General features: G+C 40.0%; 1 protein-coding gene across 3 annotated transcripts in view; it reads right to left on the bottom strand.

The window, feature by feature from the left end:
* The window catches only part of cep112 (centrosomal protein 112), a 113,396-nt gene that overhangs the window by 35,920 nt on the left and 58,730 nt on the right, over nucleotides 1-18,746 (bottom strand). For all 3 annotated transcript variants that reach the window (XM_007557342.2, XM_016674016.1, XM_016674015.1), the window contains 2 exons: nucleotides 14,680-14,862; nucleotides 7,269-7,499 (listed from right to left, as the gene is read on the bottom strand). In XM_007557342.2, the coding sequence (XP_007557404.1) occupies nucleotides 7,269-7,499; nucleotides 14,680-14,862 (414 nt within the window). The remainder of the gene's footprint in view (nucleotides 1-7,268; nucleotides 7,500-14,679; nucleotides 14,863-18,746) is intronic.

Raw genomic sequence — 18,746 nt, 5'->3', positions numbered from 1 at the left:
CAGCCAATGTTTTTCTCCTCTTCGTCTAATCCATGACCGACTGAATAATATGATTTGGTGTATCTCCAAATGGCAGGGGACCAAACTATTAAGTCAGCTGTGGCAAAGACATACCTATGACGACAATGACAACAACCTCGTACCACCACCTTCTGGCTGAAGGAGTGAATGTCTCAGGGGGGGTCAGGATCAAAGCTGAATGGATTAATTTGGATGTTAATGACATAAACATCACTTTAGTTTAAGATTCCGGATCCTGACTTGTCACTACAAAGACATGTTAGCGTTTAAGACAATAAACAGTGCGACACAGACATGTATGTAAATGGGGTAGGCGCAGTTTTAGAGACTTTGTGAGAAAGTCCATCGAAAGAGCTATAGGAAACTTTTAGGTTTCTACGTCAAGAACCCTTTTTCAGTAAGTATGAGTTTTCTGGGGCCATAAAGAAAATATTGTCGACACTTGCCAGTTTACACTTTCATAGGGAGCTTGGAGTAATTTGACAAATTTCTAAGAGTACCCGCTGTAAACAATTATTGGTTATATTTTTATTCACTGAAGAGAAGCCATTCTTTCACAGTTCTGTATGGCAGTAAAAACACAAGATCAAGAGTTCAGGCTAATTGTGCTCTGCAGGGATAAAGGTTCAGTGTAACGAAATGGAATCGACTCTTTAACGGTCCTGACCTTTATGTTTGATCCAGACCGAGTTACAGAGTATAAAACCAAAAGAAGCAAACAAAAGGAGGTTCTACTTCACAATAATGCCCAAATTTGTGTTGTTTTATCAGATCAAAGTAGAACGAGCTGCTGGAGGCTCATAATGAGCAGGATTTACTTATAAAAATGCAAACACTTCTTTTGAGTGATGGCATAAAAATATGGGTGCATCATCTTTGAAGACTTAGCCGTATTTATTATTACAGCAATACCTTTAAGAATTAAATATCATTTTTTAATTTATCCAGCACTGAATGAAGTGTGGTGAACATCATGTCCATGCTGGCCTAGCATAAGGACACAACGCCTCACTTATAAGATGATGATGGCAATATAAAAATCCATTATTTTATTTTTTTTTTAAGTGGAAGAATTGGTTTGAATTCAGGATTTAGCGAAACATTAGGTATTCTACAATATTATCATAAGGCAAAGTGATATCAATCACCACATTACTGTGAAAGACTACAAACAAAAGAGGCAGTGGTGAGCTAAATTGTACCAAAATATGTTTTAAATTCGAAGGAGAAAGTCACATATTCCAACATCTTAATAGAACTGTTTGTTCTCATCTGAAAATCAGCACTCAAACTATCTTGGGTGGTCTGATCAAACGTGCGCCGGTCTAAATATGCACAAAAAACCCAAAATGTTCAAAGCACATTAAAATCCAATCTGTCGAACCGCATTAAAAGAAAGTGTCAGAGAGTTGTGGATACATTCATGGTAAACTGTGTGAAAGCTGAGGCATCTCAGGTCACTTAGAACAAAAGTCATAAACAAACGGTTTCCCTGAAGCAAACAGCCAACAGGATGTTTTAAAATCTCTGTCCAAGTCGATAAACCAAGAGCTTGCTGCAATCCGCTCACCCAGCTTTCTGCGGTTAAAAACTTTGTTCTTCACTTCAAAATTCTGAAACACACATTTTTAAATATACGTCTTCCACACAAATAACCTAAAAAGCACTAGGTATTATGCACGGCAGGCACACATGATTTGGTCTAATGTTGAAACACACATTTAATCTGAAATAGATGTAAAAGTTTCATGTCTGCAGGAAGTTAACGGTAGAATAAAACCAAAATCACAAGCGGTGGTGAAAAGTATGTCAGATTTCTTAAAAAGCCCTCTCTGCCTGAAGCACCAAGCTTTTGTTCCACTAGGATATGATAACATGTGGAAGAAAACAAATCAGCTTCAATGATGAAGCTTTTAAACTTTTCCTATTTAGAGTAAAAATTGTGTGGGCCATGTCACAATGAGACTAAATTCTTCTTTCCCAGGGGATACATCACAAAGGACACTAGTAAGCATTAAACCAAGGTTTAAAATAAATAAATAAATAAAAAATGGCAACAAAACTGCTGTAATTCTGAGATGGCATCTCATTAGTGAGTCTTAGCAACAGTAAGAACGGCTGGTACTTACTTCTCTGATTTACACCAATTAGATCCAGTGTGAAACCAGAGTGTTATTATTCAAGGTTTTCATACCATTAAGATTTCATACCTGCCGCAAGCCAACACTGGGCTGTGCGACAGAGAAAGTAAGGTTTGGCTACTCAGAGCCAAAAAAAAACAAACAAACAAAAAAAAAAAACCCAGCTTTGTCCATTGCTGATGTCTTGCCACCAGGTGACTTTGTTTCTTTTTAATGAAATTCCCAAACGCCCTTGATCTCAAGTAAAATTAGGCACAGACACATTTTCTCACATTTCAGGATAAATCAGAAACTGTTCTCGTGATTATTTCTGTCACCTGTCACCGCGCGCAATACTTGCAAATATACAAGGCAACGTATCGGCAATTAAATTCCATGAAAATTGGGGTTCTTTTTAGGTAACTATTAGTGCGACACATGCGCTCGATGAAGACTCACAAGCACGCAGGCTTGCATTGACACGAACACACACAAAGTCATACGCAAACATCTCAGAGATTTTTTTTCTTCTTCCATCTAATCTCCTCTGGCAGTTCAAAGAGCCATCCTCTCCAGACTAAAAGTAAATATGAACTCACGGTTCCAGACGTTATTCATTTCCTCAAACCTGAAGCCTCTTGATCTTTTGTCTCACATTATCTCACCTCTCCAGTGTGAACACAAATTGCACTGTTGTGTTGCACAAAGAAGTTTTAGTCTACCAGCAAAACTCTGAGACACTTACTGCAAACATCTACTCTCCTTAATGTGCCACGGAAAGTATGCGAAGTGCGAATTTATGCATTTGTACAAGATGAGAATTGCCTCCAAACTGCCTAGCTCAGATTTGTGGCGAAGACCAGCTTCTGACAACCACCTGATGTTCTGAGCTTTGCCACAACTTAAAGGGGGTGGTGAGGATATAGGGGAAGACATAAAGATGAAGGGTGGAGGTGTGGAGCAGAGAAAGAAAGTTAGATAAGGAGGTGGTGTGGGTGAAAGGCAGGTTTCTTGCTCACTGTAGCCTAGAGATGAGGCGTTTTTATCAGGCACAGAGGCAGTCTCACAGTCCCCTCATTGCAGCATGGGTGATTGAGAGGTCTGAGGTTGTGTGTACTCGTTCTCACCCCAGAACGTATGCGCGCACACACTCGGATACACACCAACAAAGATAAACTTCAATAGTGTCGCAACTTTCCCTCTGCCTGCCTCCATCAGTTTTCCCTCTCCGCTTTCTTTCCGGCGCAGATCAAATGTGCAGGACTATCTCTCGGTCTGGTCTTATTTCCTCTGATTCTTCTGGTTCTCATTATTTCATTCCAGCAGCTTTGACAGTATACTCCCAATAAGATCCACCACAACATCCAGCCCTTTTCTCTCCACTGCCTATCCCTTAAACTTGCGCGTCTTTGATGAGAATCCATTCATGGATTTAATGGATTTCTCCTGCCTTTTTTTTTTTCTCCATCAAAATCTTGAAGATGTGTTTAGGAAAAAAGGAGGTGAGGGGGGAAAAAGCTGCCCTGCTTCTACTTCTAAGAGCAAAGTGGACTGCATAGGACAGCATTTCTGTCGGCATCAAAAGACTGAGAAATTTTTAGCTTACAAAACGGGGCGTTCGAGTCAATATGGATCTGAGGCCTGACTGACTTCAGTCCTATGGGTGCAACGACAAAGTGAAAATTTTTCTTCCTTCATCTTTCAAACTTGGAGAAAGATTAGAAAGTACAAAAGGCGGGGGAGGAGGGAATAAGATGGTCAAACCTTTGCCGAGGATTTTTTTTTGTTTTTTTTAAGAAGCATCCTCTTTTAGTTGCCAAAAAAGGAGGGAGAACTCATTAATCTCGCTTATAAAAAGTGAAACTAGCACACAGTTGGTAGCGTTATCAGTCAGACTTCAACACACGGCTGCACTGCTTTGAATCCTCTCCAGATTGCTCGATAACTGTGGCTTGTTTTTCCTTACGCACACAAAAAGATGGAAGAGAACGAGATAAACTGAGTGTTTGCAACAAAACAGCTTTCAAGCACCTAAAGAAGAAAAGCTGGAGGCACTTTTCTTTTTTTTTTTTTTTAGGATTTCTACCACATCAGTATCCTTGGTTCTGTGTGCCATATGGAGCCAAAATGGCGCCTCAGTGTTTTGGAGGTGCATGCATTCCGGAGCTAATGCTGTGCAGCTGATGTGGGATGGTGTCTAATGAAAAACGCTCTCTTTGAGGGGCCCTGTGGAAGGATTAGGTTCTGATCAACACCACCTTAGGTCAGTTCCTGCTGGACTAGCAAAAGATTACGAGTGATTTTGCAATGTGGGTTGAGTTACGAAGGTGGAAAGAGGAATAATAAGAAACAAATAAAAAGAAACAAGGAAAGTTCTGAAGATATAGAATGACTGGTTTAAGTGTCCACACCCTTTGTGTTATTTCATATTTTATCTGGTAGCAACCATAAAGTCCAATGTTTTTATGAGTGAAAAAAGAAAAATGATTCATGCTTTTCAATATTTTTAACTAATAAAAAAATCTATCTTCATATATATTCATCTACGTTATGGTGGTCCAAAATGAAATCCACTACAACCAAGGCTCAACTCCTGTGTTTAATTTATTTGTAGGATGAATAAAGCTGTTCTTTCAAGACCTGGCTGAAAGGCAAAGAGCGTCAGGGAGAGCAAAGATGCCCACCAGGCAGGTCAGGGATAAAGATAAGACGTTTAAAGCAGGGTGGGTTTACACCAATATTTTGGAAATCCCAAAGAGAACTGATCAATCCAAAAATAAATAGAAATGAACACAGGCAGCCACCTGAACTGACTGGCCAGGCAGAAAGAGGATTACAAAAAAAAAAAAAAAAAAAAAAAAAAAAAAAAAAAGTTCACATTTTGTACAAGTACGTGTACAAGCCAATGTAATAAAAGTATTTATAAGATTTCCAAAGTTCTAAAAAACTAGTTTTTAGCTTGTGTAAATGTAAATGCAAACTGAAGAAGCATCAATAATCTATTAGTAATTAAGTTTTTTTTTTTTCATTTGATTTAAACATCTAGATGAGGTACATCTTTGACTAATTTCTTTCCTGAAAGCCTGTTGGGGGCACGTCTCTCAGGAGAAGGTTGCATTCTGCCAACTGACCAGAAGGGGGGGACTAGTCTGGTTGCATAAAACAAAGCTAAATCATGTAATGTTGCAGAAAATTAACTCGGCAGCTTTAATCTGTAGTTTTGAAGTAGAATGACTTACGATCATTCTACTTTTTTGGATTGACTAAATCAATCAAAAAAAAAAATTTTTTTTTTTAAAATCAACTTTAGCAGTGTGCCGTAACTGTTACCTCAATTGTTTATATGCACACAACAGACAGAGATTGGGATTGTTGCACTGAAATTACTGGAAATGTACAGATTGGCCTTGTACACAGCTACAGAAGAAGACTTGTGAAATGTCTGGTGAATATGCAGCATAATTTTGCAGATGAGTCCGAATGGATGAACTTTCAAAACAGAATGGGAAATTACACACTTAGAGCATGAAGATAAAAAATACTGTTACAGCTACAGCTCACAACAAACACACACGCACATTGAAAAAACAGCATTTGCAATCACAAAGATCCACACAGTGTTGCTGGGTGTGTTGTAAATATTGCATTTAAAATCCTTATAAGACTGAGAACAAACTTAAAGTTGGGGACATGGCGGTCTGAAAGAAGGACAAACATATTCATGATGCACAGACATTAACACATGTAAACAATAATCTATAGGTTTAGCACTTGAAGTGCAACACTGACATGGGATATTTCTACATGCTATGTGGTAGTGAAGGCAACAATTTTGGGTTAAAGTTGTTGATGTCCCAGGTTCCTGCTGCAGTAGCCGACTGATAAAAGATGAAAATCTTAGTAGAATTTATCATATCTCCAGGATAGGAAGTCTTATTTTGGTCACATTAAATTGTTTTATTTTCCTGCTTAGTTGCCCTGTGCCTAGCTCCTTCAGATTCACATCAACTCTGACCAGTTTCTGTCTCTGCTGAAGAATCAAAACCCACAGTATGATGGTACCACCATCATACCTCCTCACCAAAGGATGGTGGGTTCAGAATTTTATACGTTAGCCAAAAGCTTTAATTTTTAGTCTCATTTCAATAGAGTAACTTCCTCCACAATTTTGCTGTGTCCCTTGCTTGGCTTTTGATAAACATCAAACAATATTTCTTATGCTTTTCTTCTCCCCAAACTTCCATAGAGGCAACAAATGACTAATAGGTAACCCTGTTGACAGGATTTCCCAACTGAGCTATGAATCACTGCAGCTCCTCCAAACTTGTCTTCTTTCCTTCCACCTGTCTTCTTGGATGTTCCTCTTGACAAGCCTGTCACTTTAGTTATAAAGACATTCTGTGGTAGGTTTGAATTTGTCCCACAGTCCTCTCATTTTCAGATGTTTGATTGACCAGTGCTTTCTGAGGTCTTCAAAACTTGAGATATAGTTTTATAACCTAAATCTGCCTAAAGTGTTTCTGCAACTACCTCTCTGATCTGTCTACTGTGTTACCATGTCTTCATGACACAATTTGTTCCCTAATCTCCTCCAACAAACCTCTAACGCAAAGGTAGGTAACTCCAGTTTTCAAGGGCCAGCATCATTGAACTCTTCAATGTGTCCTTGGTCAAACACACCTAATTAAAGTCGCAGAATAATCTGAGGATATGACCCTGTTATTATTTGATTCCGGTGTGTTGGAGCAGGAAGTTGGAGGACGTCGGCCCTCAAAGACTGGAGTTGCCATCCCATCTTCTAAAGCCTTTACTGAACAGCTGGATCTATACTGAGATTAAATCACACACAGGTGAACTCTATTGACTAATCAAACGTTTTGAGAAGGAAACTGACTTCAATGAATTTAATTTGGGGACATGACTCCCAAAGCGGTTGAGCACATATGCGTGACACCTCATTTTGTAAAAAAAAAAAAAAGCAACAATTTCCCGTCCCCTCCACTACTTCCAATAAAACATACTGAGAACTTAAAAAAAAAAAAAAAAATTCCCGTCCCCTCCACTACTTCCAATAAAACATACTGAGAACTTACAACAGGACTCACCCGTATTTCATCCCCTATTTACCTTCTCCAGATTGGCGTCCATCTCCTGTTGGTGGCTCTTCTTCAGATCGTTGGCCATCCGTTCCATGTCGGAGCGCAGCTGCTGCATCGACGCCTCCTTGGCGTGCGTCGCTTTTTGCCTCTCCTCCTCGTGAAGCAGCGCAATGTCGGCCAGCTTTTGCTTGTGCTGCTCATGGGCCTGCTGGAGCTCGTCGTGTAGAGTTGACACTTGGGTCTCCAAATCGGAAATTGTCTGTAGATTGACAGAAAAAATGCATCGGGAGGAGGAAAAGTTATTAGACTTTGTATATTTATTTTCTTACTCAGCAGGTTAGGAATGAAAATGCATAAAAGTTCTTAAAATGTTTATTATGCGTTTTGCAAGGTAGAAAGCCTTTCTGAACATTTAGTTGATTTAAATGAAAGAGTAATGTTTGAGAATAGAGGTGGGCTGACGGAAAGAGATAATTGGATACAGTATCAGAGAGAAGGAGTCTCTGTGGAAATTCAAGCGTTTGTACTGTACTCTGCATGGATGTGGGTGGCGGTCTCTGCAGTGAACTCCTCACTTTAACTCCCCCCTTTCAAACCTCTCAGCTTTGACTTTTCTCAGTAGAGCACGTTTAATAGTGTTGCTAGTGAGAGTTAACATAACATAGTGGAAATGCTAATAAGCACAAGTGAGTGGTCCCTCAGACTGCAAAAATAAACCACTCTAACATGTGCAGCGGGAGCCAGATCTTTGCAGTTTGGAAAATGTGAAAAAGAAAGATAAAAAAACCCAAAACAAACAAAACAAAAACATCACATGATTAGGACACTGTTTTGAAGGAGATGTGGCAGAGGGAACATTTGCAATGACAATATTTGTTCTTATAAGGAACATAGGCCCTTAATGTTTAGCTAGAGTACTAATATGCACTTAAAGTAATTGTATGACATCAGGGTAAATGCAGGATTCAGTAAGTCAAATTTAAGACGTTTTAAGGACTTTTAATGTCACCTTGAATGAAATTTAAGACAGAAAAATCTATACATGTACGGGAAGGTTGGAGGATCCTGCTGTATTACAATCAGATATTTTTGCACAGAATGAACCTAGCCTCGTACGGGTTGACAATAGAAATGAGCCATTGGAGAAAACAAACGTCGTATAGTCAACTTGCACTTAGTCATGATAGATACAGAAAAGCTAGCTAGCTAGGAAGCAAGAGTTTACTAGCAGCTGGTTACCGGTAGTCGCAACCGCCTCGAGTCACAGAAAGCAATGAAGATGTCTGCGGACGACTCAAACTTTGGCCTGACAGGACAGTCCCGAGAATATATATATATATATATATATACATACAAGACTAAACAGTTCTGCCGTGACCAAATCTAAGACTTCTGATCAAAATATTTAGGGCAAAATTATATATTTCTAACAGATTTAAGACATATCAAGGCCTTAATTTTAGATGTATAAATTTAAGGATGCACAGACAATCTATACATGAAAATGGGCGCCTGATCCTTACACGCATTCTAGGATGACTCCACCAATTAGAGGCAATAAGCAATAACTATTACAGTGAAGTTTTGAGAGGTCTAATATGAAGGACACTGTTTCACACCAACATACCTGTATTGCACCTATTCCCCAGTTATTGCACATCCTCATTACTCTCCTTTGTTTCCGCATGTGCTCTTGCCTGCTGCTCGGTCCCCAGCCGCCAGAAAGGCCCGAGCATCCCAGGACAACACCGCGTTAAGGCTATCAGACAGCGAGTGTCTGAAGTGCTTTTTATTTAGGGGGCACTGAGGAGAAGCAAAAGGGACTTAAAAGGAGCGCCACATAAACAAGCAGAAGCTTTGGCTACGAGCTACTCTCTTGTCTACACTGGTTCACGCACACAGATCTCCCCGCGTGTACGCGGGCGTGCGCGCAAAGACGAACAGTCTGGAGTTGTCACACACACTCAGAATAACAAGCAGCAAATTCAAAGAAAACAAACATGAAATCGTGTCCCCTAAATTCTGTCTGATCGTTCGCAATTTTCTCTGCTCCGCTTTTGCAATCAAGGGCAAGAAGCAATACCATGTGAGCCCTCGGGTGTTTTTAATGCATAATTCTCTGTTTGACTAAAGTTGATACTATTTATTTTTTATTTTTTTAAGTCTCTTAATAACTAAGTATTTAATCGTCCAGAGCAGCGATCTCAGCATCGACATATAGCAAACACATGAAAGACTTTCCTCTGGGTACAACAGCGACTTATTATAAATGCATTTATTTACATTAAAAACATCACGTCATTGTCCAACCACAGACTTCAAAATGTTTTATTTAGATTCTATGCGGCAGACCAGCACAAAGTACAGCAAATCATGATGGCTATACAAATAAAAATCTGAAAGTAGTGGTGAGCATTTGTCTTCAGGAGGCCCTGAGTCAGTGTAGCCCTTAACAGATCAATCTTTTGTTCCATGGCCTACATGAGGTTAAGACTCTTCACCATACCCAAAAGGAAGAGGAAAGTCAACCAATTTGTACAGACAATTCTTGCTGCAATTAAAGTTTGTATCAACCTGTTTTGCACATCAACAGACTGAACATTTTTGCCAATTCGATTGGACGAAAAATGTTTTCAAATGTACGTTTTCTGATCTTGCTGCAGATCTGAACTTTTAATTTAGGTCTGGATTTTGACTGGGCCATTCTAACACATGGAAACGCTTTGATCTAAACCATTCCTAATGTTTAGGTCGTCCTAAGCAGCCTTAAGTCTTTGGCCGTCTCTAGCAGGATTGTCCTGTATTTACTTAGCTTTTAACCCTGAATTGAGGAGAGCTCTGTGAGATGTTCAAGGTTCAAGATGTTTTATAACCTAACAATTGTTTTAAACTTCTTCACAACTTTATCACAGACCTGTTTGGTGTGTTCTTCATATTCATGATAACTTTTGTTCACTAATGTTCTCTATGGAACGTCTGAACCCTTCAACCCTTTATATTTGTTACATGGAAGCATCATCAGAGCACCAGCGTTCACTGAAGAATTAAGCTGTGATCCGAACTGGGACAGTGGGGGAGAAAATGAAACAGAAATCATCTGAACTCAAACATGAATTAACTTTTCTAAAGAAAGATACTGATGGACAGCACAGACAAGTAGACTGAGGGAGCCTTACTCAGGAAGCTTAATATTTATAAGACACTGTAGAGCGAGACCCAGCAACTTTAAATATGCCGTGTAGTCAGAACACACATATGACCTTCTGCATATGTGAAATAGTAAATTGTTACCAAGTAACAAAACAATTTCTATGCAAGAATTACAACACATCACAGACCATCCCAGTCTAGGCTGTCCTTTTTTATCTCAGCTTTGACACAGTCTGTCATCATCCTTTTCATTTGATGCGGTTTAATCGTGTCTCGGGATTGTAAACCTTTGAAAAAAAAAAAGAAAAAATAAGAAAGAAAGCAACAACAAGGAAAAAAAAAACTTCATAATTTAGTTCAACATGACTGAGGCAAAATAACTCAAATAAGTTCCTACTTTCTCCTCTGCTATTGAAGTCCAGATGGTGTGTACGATCCTTCAGAAGAGAAATAATTACCAGAGAAAATAACAGCCACCCAGGAGTTTGAGGGGAAACAGGTGGGAAATAATAGGAACGATGAGCTTTAAATTCGAAAGAAAGAAAGACGTTTCTGCAAGTTTCAATGAGTTGTACTTAAAAACTTATTGTGACCTTCAGGATCCCTAGGATTTGAATGCAATATACATAAATTAAGATACCTTGACTTACTTACTTTACATGTAAAATGCATTAGATGTAAAGTAATAAGTTAAGTCTATGCTCATCAGATCCAGCAGGTGCATTTCATTGATTTTTCATCGATGTTATCTAGCTGTAGTACCGTTGCAGGGCAGGCACACCTTCTGCTTGCCACAGTGCATTTTTTTTAGAAGATATAATTCTTTTAATAGGAGCTGGGGGGAGAAAAATAAGGCTGAATTCCACATTGTGGTCTGCCGGATGGTGTCCAGACGGCACTGGTTTGGGTTGTAATAACTTAAATGAATTATTATTCATGTGTTCTTGACTACTTCACATGCCACCAAAGTGTTACAGTTACTGACAACAAGTTTTATGCTTTATTTTCTGAACTAAATGCTTTTCGAAAGACAATTATATTGTAAGCATAATCAGGATTTCAGTAATAATCACTGCTACCTTTTTTTCTAACTAGTATGACTTAATCGAACGTCTTAATATTATGATACTGAAATTCGGTAAAAATCAACTGACACACATAATTGTATCAATTGATATACATATTTATATATTTTTTTCTTCAATAAAACATTGCATGTTTTATGCAAGCATTTAAAAAAAACATCAATAATCAAGGAAAGCTCTGCATCCTCTAGGTGCGTGTAGCCATATTTAACTTTGATCTTCCACCGGAGGGCAGTCGACAAGAGTAGGAGTCGACACAAACAAGCTTTTTGGGGAAAGTAGCAATTTTGCTAAAGATATAAGCATGTTAAAATAAAAAAGTTGGCATCAAATGGCTAGTCCTATTTTCAAGCCTAATCTTGCTGTATAAAGTTTCCTGTGATAACTGAGCTGGTAAAGGATCAGTCCATTTTTAATTCCCTAAACAAACTGCAAAAGTGCCCAAACCCTGTGGGAAAGACATTGGAATTGCTTAAAAAAAAAAAAAAACAGAACCACAACCAATGCTGCCAGTGCCTCCAGTGACATTTTGGAACAAGCAAATGAAGAAACATACAAATTATGAATGTAACCAACTGTAAATGTTGACCAAGAAGAGAAAACCTGGATGTATTTCAGACTTTTTATGAGTTTGCGAATACCCCTGAAGGAGATTGTCTCTTTTTTTTTTTTTTTTTGGAGCAAAAATCATTTTTAATTTTAATTTCAAAAAGCTTTGTGAGTAAGCCAACTTATTGTTTGGGTGTTTGCCCTAACTGAAAAAAAACAACAACAAAAAAACAAAACAAAAAAAAAAAACATGGAAAAACATGAAATGGATTGGGGTTGAAATCAGGAGTCAGGAACACATGCTGGTGTTGGATCACTGAAACAAATTAAGGCACCACTTCATCCTCTGGGGGGCATTAATCAGCTAACAGAAACACACACAGCTGGCTGCAGGCGGCGAGATATCGCATCATTACGGACTAATGACTGAAATTCCCTCATCCCACTTTAGAAAACTTTAAAACAAGTTTACCACTGTTAGAGTCCATGCTGATGCAAACCTAATTTTCTGAGCCAAGAAGAGGTCAACGACCATCAAAATTATAAACCGCAACCCTAAATTACAACTCTAATTAAGTTCTGGACAATAAATAAGAAGAAAGGATATATTTGCGTGCATTTAGCAGCGTGCTAAATGATGTAGAAACCCCAAGTGAGCAACAGATGGGTGATGCAGCCTTTCTAATGAGCTGCAGCACAGTTTGCTGACGCAGTCTGGTGGGATGAAGTCGTGTCCCTGTTCAAATTTTTTAGCTCTTCCCTCCAGCTGCTGCGACGACACATCCGCTCTCCTGCTCAAACACAAGCCCCGAGCCAGGAATGCTGTTTATTAGAGTCTTGCCACAACCAGGAGATGAGCAGCTATTACTCATCCTGGGAGGGAGTCACTGAAGTTGGCTGTTCTCCTTCTTCGCCAACTTTAGACTTATTAAGCATGAAGACAAGCTGAGACTACAGCTTTGTCTATCTGAACCAGCGTTAAAATGATGCGAAACAAGCCTCGCAGTGTTTTAACTGGCTGGAAGACGCTCCGCATGCAAACATCATACTAACAAATGTCTGACACCGACATCTGCAGTTGTCTGTGTCAGAGAAATCGTCGTAGTGTATTCCTTCCTTTCACGGCCTGAAACGTTGATTTTGACGCTCTGACATTAGACAGCCGTCATGCCGCTTCTTTAAACTGCTGAACGGGTGAACAACAGGAACTGAGAATATGAAATGAGGATTGGGGGGAAATTTGTTTTCAGTCCACCCTCCTCCCCAACGTCGTCAGATGCCAAGATCTGTCAAGCCGTACGTCGCTTTGACATGAGCGGAGCAGTGCGTTGTGAGCAGTCATGTCCTGTGGTGACGGCATCTCCAGAAATCACATCCTCACAAATGGGTCCTACTTTTACATGCTGCGAAAACAAAGCTTCTCAAGACTATCACATCATGAAACGAAACAATAAGATTTTTTTTATTACATTTTTGGAAAGTCTATTGAAATATATTACTTTGGCACTTCTGGATGGCTTTTACCTATAAATTCTTTGTTAATGCTGAGGTGTGTCAATCAGTCGTAGATGAATAGGGAGCGGCAAAGTATTTAATGCGTGAGTTTTTTTTCTGTTAAGAAATCATTTCTTGAAAAAAACAAAAATTAAAGGAAACATTCAGATTTAATAAAGATTGTTTTTCTGTTTAACTCGTTATGTTTACTTTCATCTAAAAAAAAAAAGTGCAAACTAACTAATTTTGAGCATTTTTCGCCTAAAGTGTCATCCCAAGTGGTTTGCCGTCTTCTAGCCAACGTCCAATAAATAAAAAATTTTCCATGCTGACAAATTTGGTTTCTCCACGAAACCTGACGAGTCAAAAAACAATCCCAGTTGGGGGCTGGTTTATCAAACAGCTTCCCACAGAGCTCCAATCTATTACCCAGGCTGGAGAGCGCCCAAAACCCAGCGGAGGGGTTTAGGCTGAAGACCTGCTGTTTTTGGGGTAAATCGGAAAAGAATAGCCCCCTCAATGTCTGACACGTCCATTGATTCAAATCAAGAATTCATACAGGTCATTGTGCAGGAAAATGCTGTAATAAGAGAATAAACTGCGCTTTCCGGAGAGAGATGACTTCCTGCGGTGAGAGGACAAAGCCCTGTAAAATAGATACACTTCGCCTGCAGTTCGGAAAGCTCACCAGGGCGTCTGAAAGTGTGGATTTATAAATAAAAACACAACAAAGATTGGTTGTATACATAGCTGATAACTTTAGTGTTTTAAACCTTTATAGTGGCTTCTAGAAACTTGTTTAAACAATAGGAAACTAATATCGAAACTTAGATTTCTTGCGTTTCTTTAGTTTTACCTTGTTTCCTGTAGTTTTCCTTGTATTGTATTTTTCTGTTCGCACATCCATATTTAAAATTCTCGCACGAAGTACGCAGCAATCAGAAAAATTATTCACACCCAGAGTAAGAACGTGCCTTGCTTCAAGTTAAAAAGTGTCTCAACCCGCTGTGCTTTTGAAACCCCAGGACAACGTCAATGGGCGAAAAGCGAAACAGTTATCCACGGGAGAGCGGCGGGTCAGCATGTGTTGGTGTTGGTGTGTGTGTGTGGGTGTGTGTGCGAGTCTGCGTCTGTGAAGGTTGATCTGTCGAGACCCCCTACCTGGGCATCGTGCTTCCTCCACTCCTGGGCGTGCTGCTGGTGCTGTTGCAGGGTGGCCCTGGCCTGCCTCTCCAGGCTGCTCGCCTCCCGCTGGTGCTCCTGGACCAGGTTGTCCTTTTCCGCGCTGTGTTGCTGCTGTAGCCGCGTCCTCTCCTGCTCGTGCTGCGCGTGCTGCTCAGCCATCTGATTGGACAAGCCGGCAAAAAGAGACTTCATCAGCCAACACACGCGCTCCAAACCTCGTCGTCATGACAACTTGTCCATGTACGTTTTTTTTCTTCTTCTTCATCTTCATCGTCCCGTTTCCAACCGACACTTTCATCCAACCAGCGTGCCGGGCTAATTAAGCAAGATTAGAAGGGATGCGGTAGAAAAAAAACATAAGATAAATTAAAAAAATTAAAAAGAGCGCGGAAAGTTTTTGTGCGTCCTCACATCATCAGACACGAAAACATAATGTGAGGTGTTTACATCCATCCTGCTCCCCACACCCCCAACCCTCAAACCTCCCACTGCTAATTGTAGGGACTGGCCCTTAATGTCCAAGTCTCTCCCTTGTGGCTGGTCTCACTCGTCCCATTCTGAGGTCGGCATATGAAAGGGTCGCCGGTTTCTGCTATGTAAGAAAGCTGGTAGGGGTTAGCCATCTGGCGGCATGAACCACCCCATGCCCCATGCTATGCGCTTGACAGAATGTGAAAAATCGGCTTAGGCGAAGAATATGATGATTATTATAATCCGAAAAAGTACGAAAGTTTGAGAGGAAGACGCTTAATGATTCTTGACAGTCCCTCTACGACAGTTTCAATTTCAAAGTTTAAAAGATAATATTTGTGTGGATGTTTAAGGTTTATCCACCCTGAGGGTGAAATCCAACATTCAAGAGAAAAGATTTATGAAAATATTATCAATGGAAAAGGTTGAAACATAAATATCCTGAAGATTTAAGTCTGGCAAAAAACTTCAGTCTATAAGATCACAGTGTCATCGAGGAAAATGCTTCTAATGGGACAAAAAGCTTTAATTTTTCAGGGTTTAATCATCCTGTCAGTTGAAGCAAGTCCGTTTTTCTAGATGAGCTGTAAGAGGAGTCACCTGCTGGGATGTGAAGGCCGGGCCGGTGAAGCTCCAAAGCCTTTCCCAGACTCTGTTCCCAGTCCCCTGTGGTGGAGTGAGGGACAAGCAACCCCCACATCGTCCTCGCCGCGCTGGCCCAGCCCGAGCCCTGAAAGGACAGCAGGGGCCCGGGGCCCACTAGCCTCCCTGCTTTGAAGCTAATCCGCACACATTGTGCATGACGGCACCCCCTACCTGGCCAACCAGAGGAGCGAAGATCGACAGCCTCTGCGCCCGATGTCTGCTCTGTCCACGCCACTGGCTGTGAACACCAAGCACTATTCAGAGTGGGCGATGAATGAGGAAATATCTCCAGGAAGCTGGATTCCAACTTTAAAAAGTAAGAATGGCCACATAAATGCTCATTTAGGCGTCCAAAGATTTATTCTTCTGGTTTTGCTGCACGACGACTGTCGGAGGTTTGCATTCAATCATCTCAAAATTCATAAACTTTGCCCAAAATCGACAACTTAATAATCTCAAACACACACAGCAAGAACATATTAAGCTTCTGGAGTGGCCCAGAATTCAGCCCTGTAGAAAATGTGTGGACTTTTGCTGAAAAGGAACAGTCTGTGCCAGGACACTAACTAATTTAAATGGATTCTACCATTTCTGGCAACAAGGGCTAAAATATTCAGCTAGATTACACTAGAAGAAGAAACTTGTGCACTCAAATCTTTCTTTTTGTGAAATCATACAAGTTAACTTATAATTCATAATGTCAGTCGACCAAAAACAGAACAGTTAAGAAAAACTACTAAACTCCAAAAACATTCAACTCATTACCCAAAAAAAGGATTCTCATGCATTTTATATTACCATTTCAAAACTCTATGCAAACATTCATCATAAATTAATGTCAGACATGTGTTGTTAGCAATGTTGGCACATAATACCTGCAGGACCAGAAATGGAAGAAAAAAGAAAGAACACTAAAGACATGGCGCTGCGTAGAAATGCACACTTTGAAGGGAAAGTACAACACACAAGGAACAAAATGATCTAAAAAATTAAGGAAAAAACAGAAGGAAGAAAAGAAAGGAAATAAATCAGGACAAGAAAGGAAACTAATAAGGAAGAGGTAGGGCACAAAAGGAAGGGGTGGGGGAAACAGGAAGACAAAGAAGAAATTACAAATGATGCAAAAAATTTACAAATGCAGGACACCAAGAAGATACAAAGGATGGAAGAAAGAGAAGACAAAAAGAGGGATAGAAGTCACAGCAGAAGGAATAGTGGAAGGAAAGAAAAGGGGCATTAAAGAGTGAGGACAAAATTAGGGACAAATGCTCATAAATACTGAAAGAAGAAAAGAAGGAAGACATTTAGACAAAAAACATGGAATTAAGTCTGGAAATGCAAACGTTTTTCCATACTTATTCCTCACACAAAAAGGTGAAATCCAATTCCAGACTCTCCCAGAATATAGCGACCGAGAGATCACGTAAACTTCTGAATGGCCCTGTAGTTTTGCCAAACATCCTGAGAGAAAGGTCAATACTATAAGAGTCTTATAAGTGAAAGTGTATTCTGACAGTCTGGCTTGGATGTGTAACATCTTTGTTTTGCCTTTTATTCCTTCAAATAAAACACACACTATTAAAACATATTTTATGCTTTGGCAGATGTTTTATTATTATTATTATTATTATTATTATTATCCAAAACTGGCTTAAAAATGAGGAAATAACATTTAAGCTAAAATAAGAAGATCGTCTTTCTTATGCTGCTACTGGTGATGTTGATACTACAGAAAACCCAACAGATAAAATGTCTCAACTCTACTAACATTCAGACATGAAACACCTACAAATCCATGCAGAATATGCTGCCTCAGAAATCATTAGATTTATGTTGGAGGATCTCTATCAAACTCTTACAGAGATTGACAGACTTCGATATAATGCGAAATCAACAATTAGAGGAGAGAAGCAGACGGAGAGCATTCCCTAAAGGGAGTCTGGATGTGACATTACACATGAGACGAACGCAGTACAGGATGCTGCGGTTCTTAAAGGGACCAGCGTGGCAGCTTTCTAGGAAACAGTGAGTCAGTTGGGGCACAATTTGGCGCTCCAGGGAATTATGTGGTACAAATTGAGATTGGACAGTGAGGTAAAAAGGGCTTCTTCTGCTCTGAAGAGGACAGACACTACTGGTCTCAAGCGGAAAAAATGGCTGGAGTTAAATTCTGAAATGGGAAAAAAAAAAGGCAACCGTCTTCTCTTCATTGTAGGGTTTGATGGACAGAGAGCTCCAAAGAGAGTGAATAGAGACATGTTCTATCTACTTATATACTTATACGTCTATAAACTAGATTTCTTCTTCATTTAATGCGCTAGTCTGACACATGAAGAGTAAAGCTGGAAAGCATTTCCCCTGAGTGTTAAGCTCTCGACTCCAAACCAGCTATAAGACCGCTCTGAATTTAAGCTAGATCCAGAAACCGTGCCTGGCAGCGTGGAGGGTCAGCTGGCCAACAGCTCCCCTCTGATCTATTTCTCCACTTAAAAGTATCACTAAAGCCGCCCCAGAGGGAATTTGCTTCTCCGAACGGACTCCAGCACCACGACCCCTTCAATCTTGTGACACCAATCTTTCTGGAGCGGAAGCAAAAACACACACACACACACACACGCACGCACGCGCGCCGGCCTGAGAGACTGGGAGCTCACAAAGAAAGTGTCAAAAAGCTCATGTGGAAAAAAGAATTGAACATGAAATAGCATTCATAAATAATAAAACAGTCTTCCTGTCCATTCAAATGCATTCCCGTTGACTGATGAGGAAAAACTCTCATCAGACAGCTGAATCAATCGTCTGTGTTTTTTTATCTTATAGAGAAAAGCGTTCCTGATCGCCACGTTTGGCCGTCCCAGCTTCGCCTCCTCGGCACACGACGATCATCATATATGAATACAACTTGAAAATCGTGACTTTGTTGCTGC

The sequence above is a fragment of the Poecilia formosa genome, unplaced genomic scaffold, assembly GCF_000485575.1.
Source record: "Poecilia formosa unplaced genomic scaffold, Poecilia_formosa-5.1.2 Scaffold88, whole genome shotgun sequence".
NCBI lineage: Eukaryota > Metazoa > Chordata > Actinopteri > Cyprinodontiformes > Poeciliidae > Poecilia > Poecilia formosa.
This window is presented reverse-complemented; position numbering and strand designations above follow the sequence as displayed.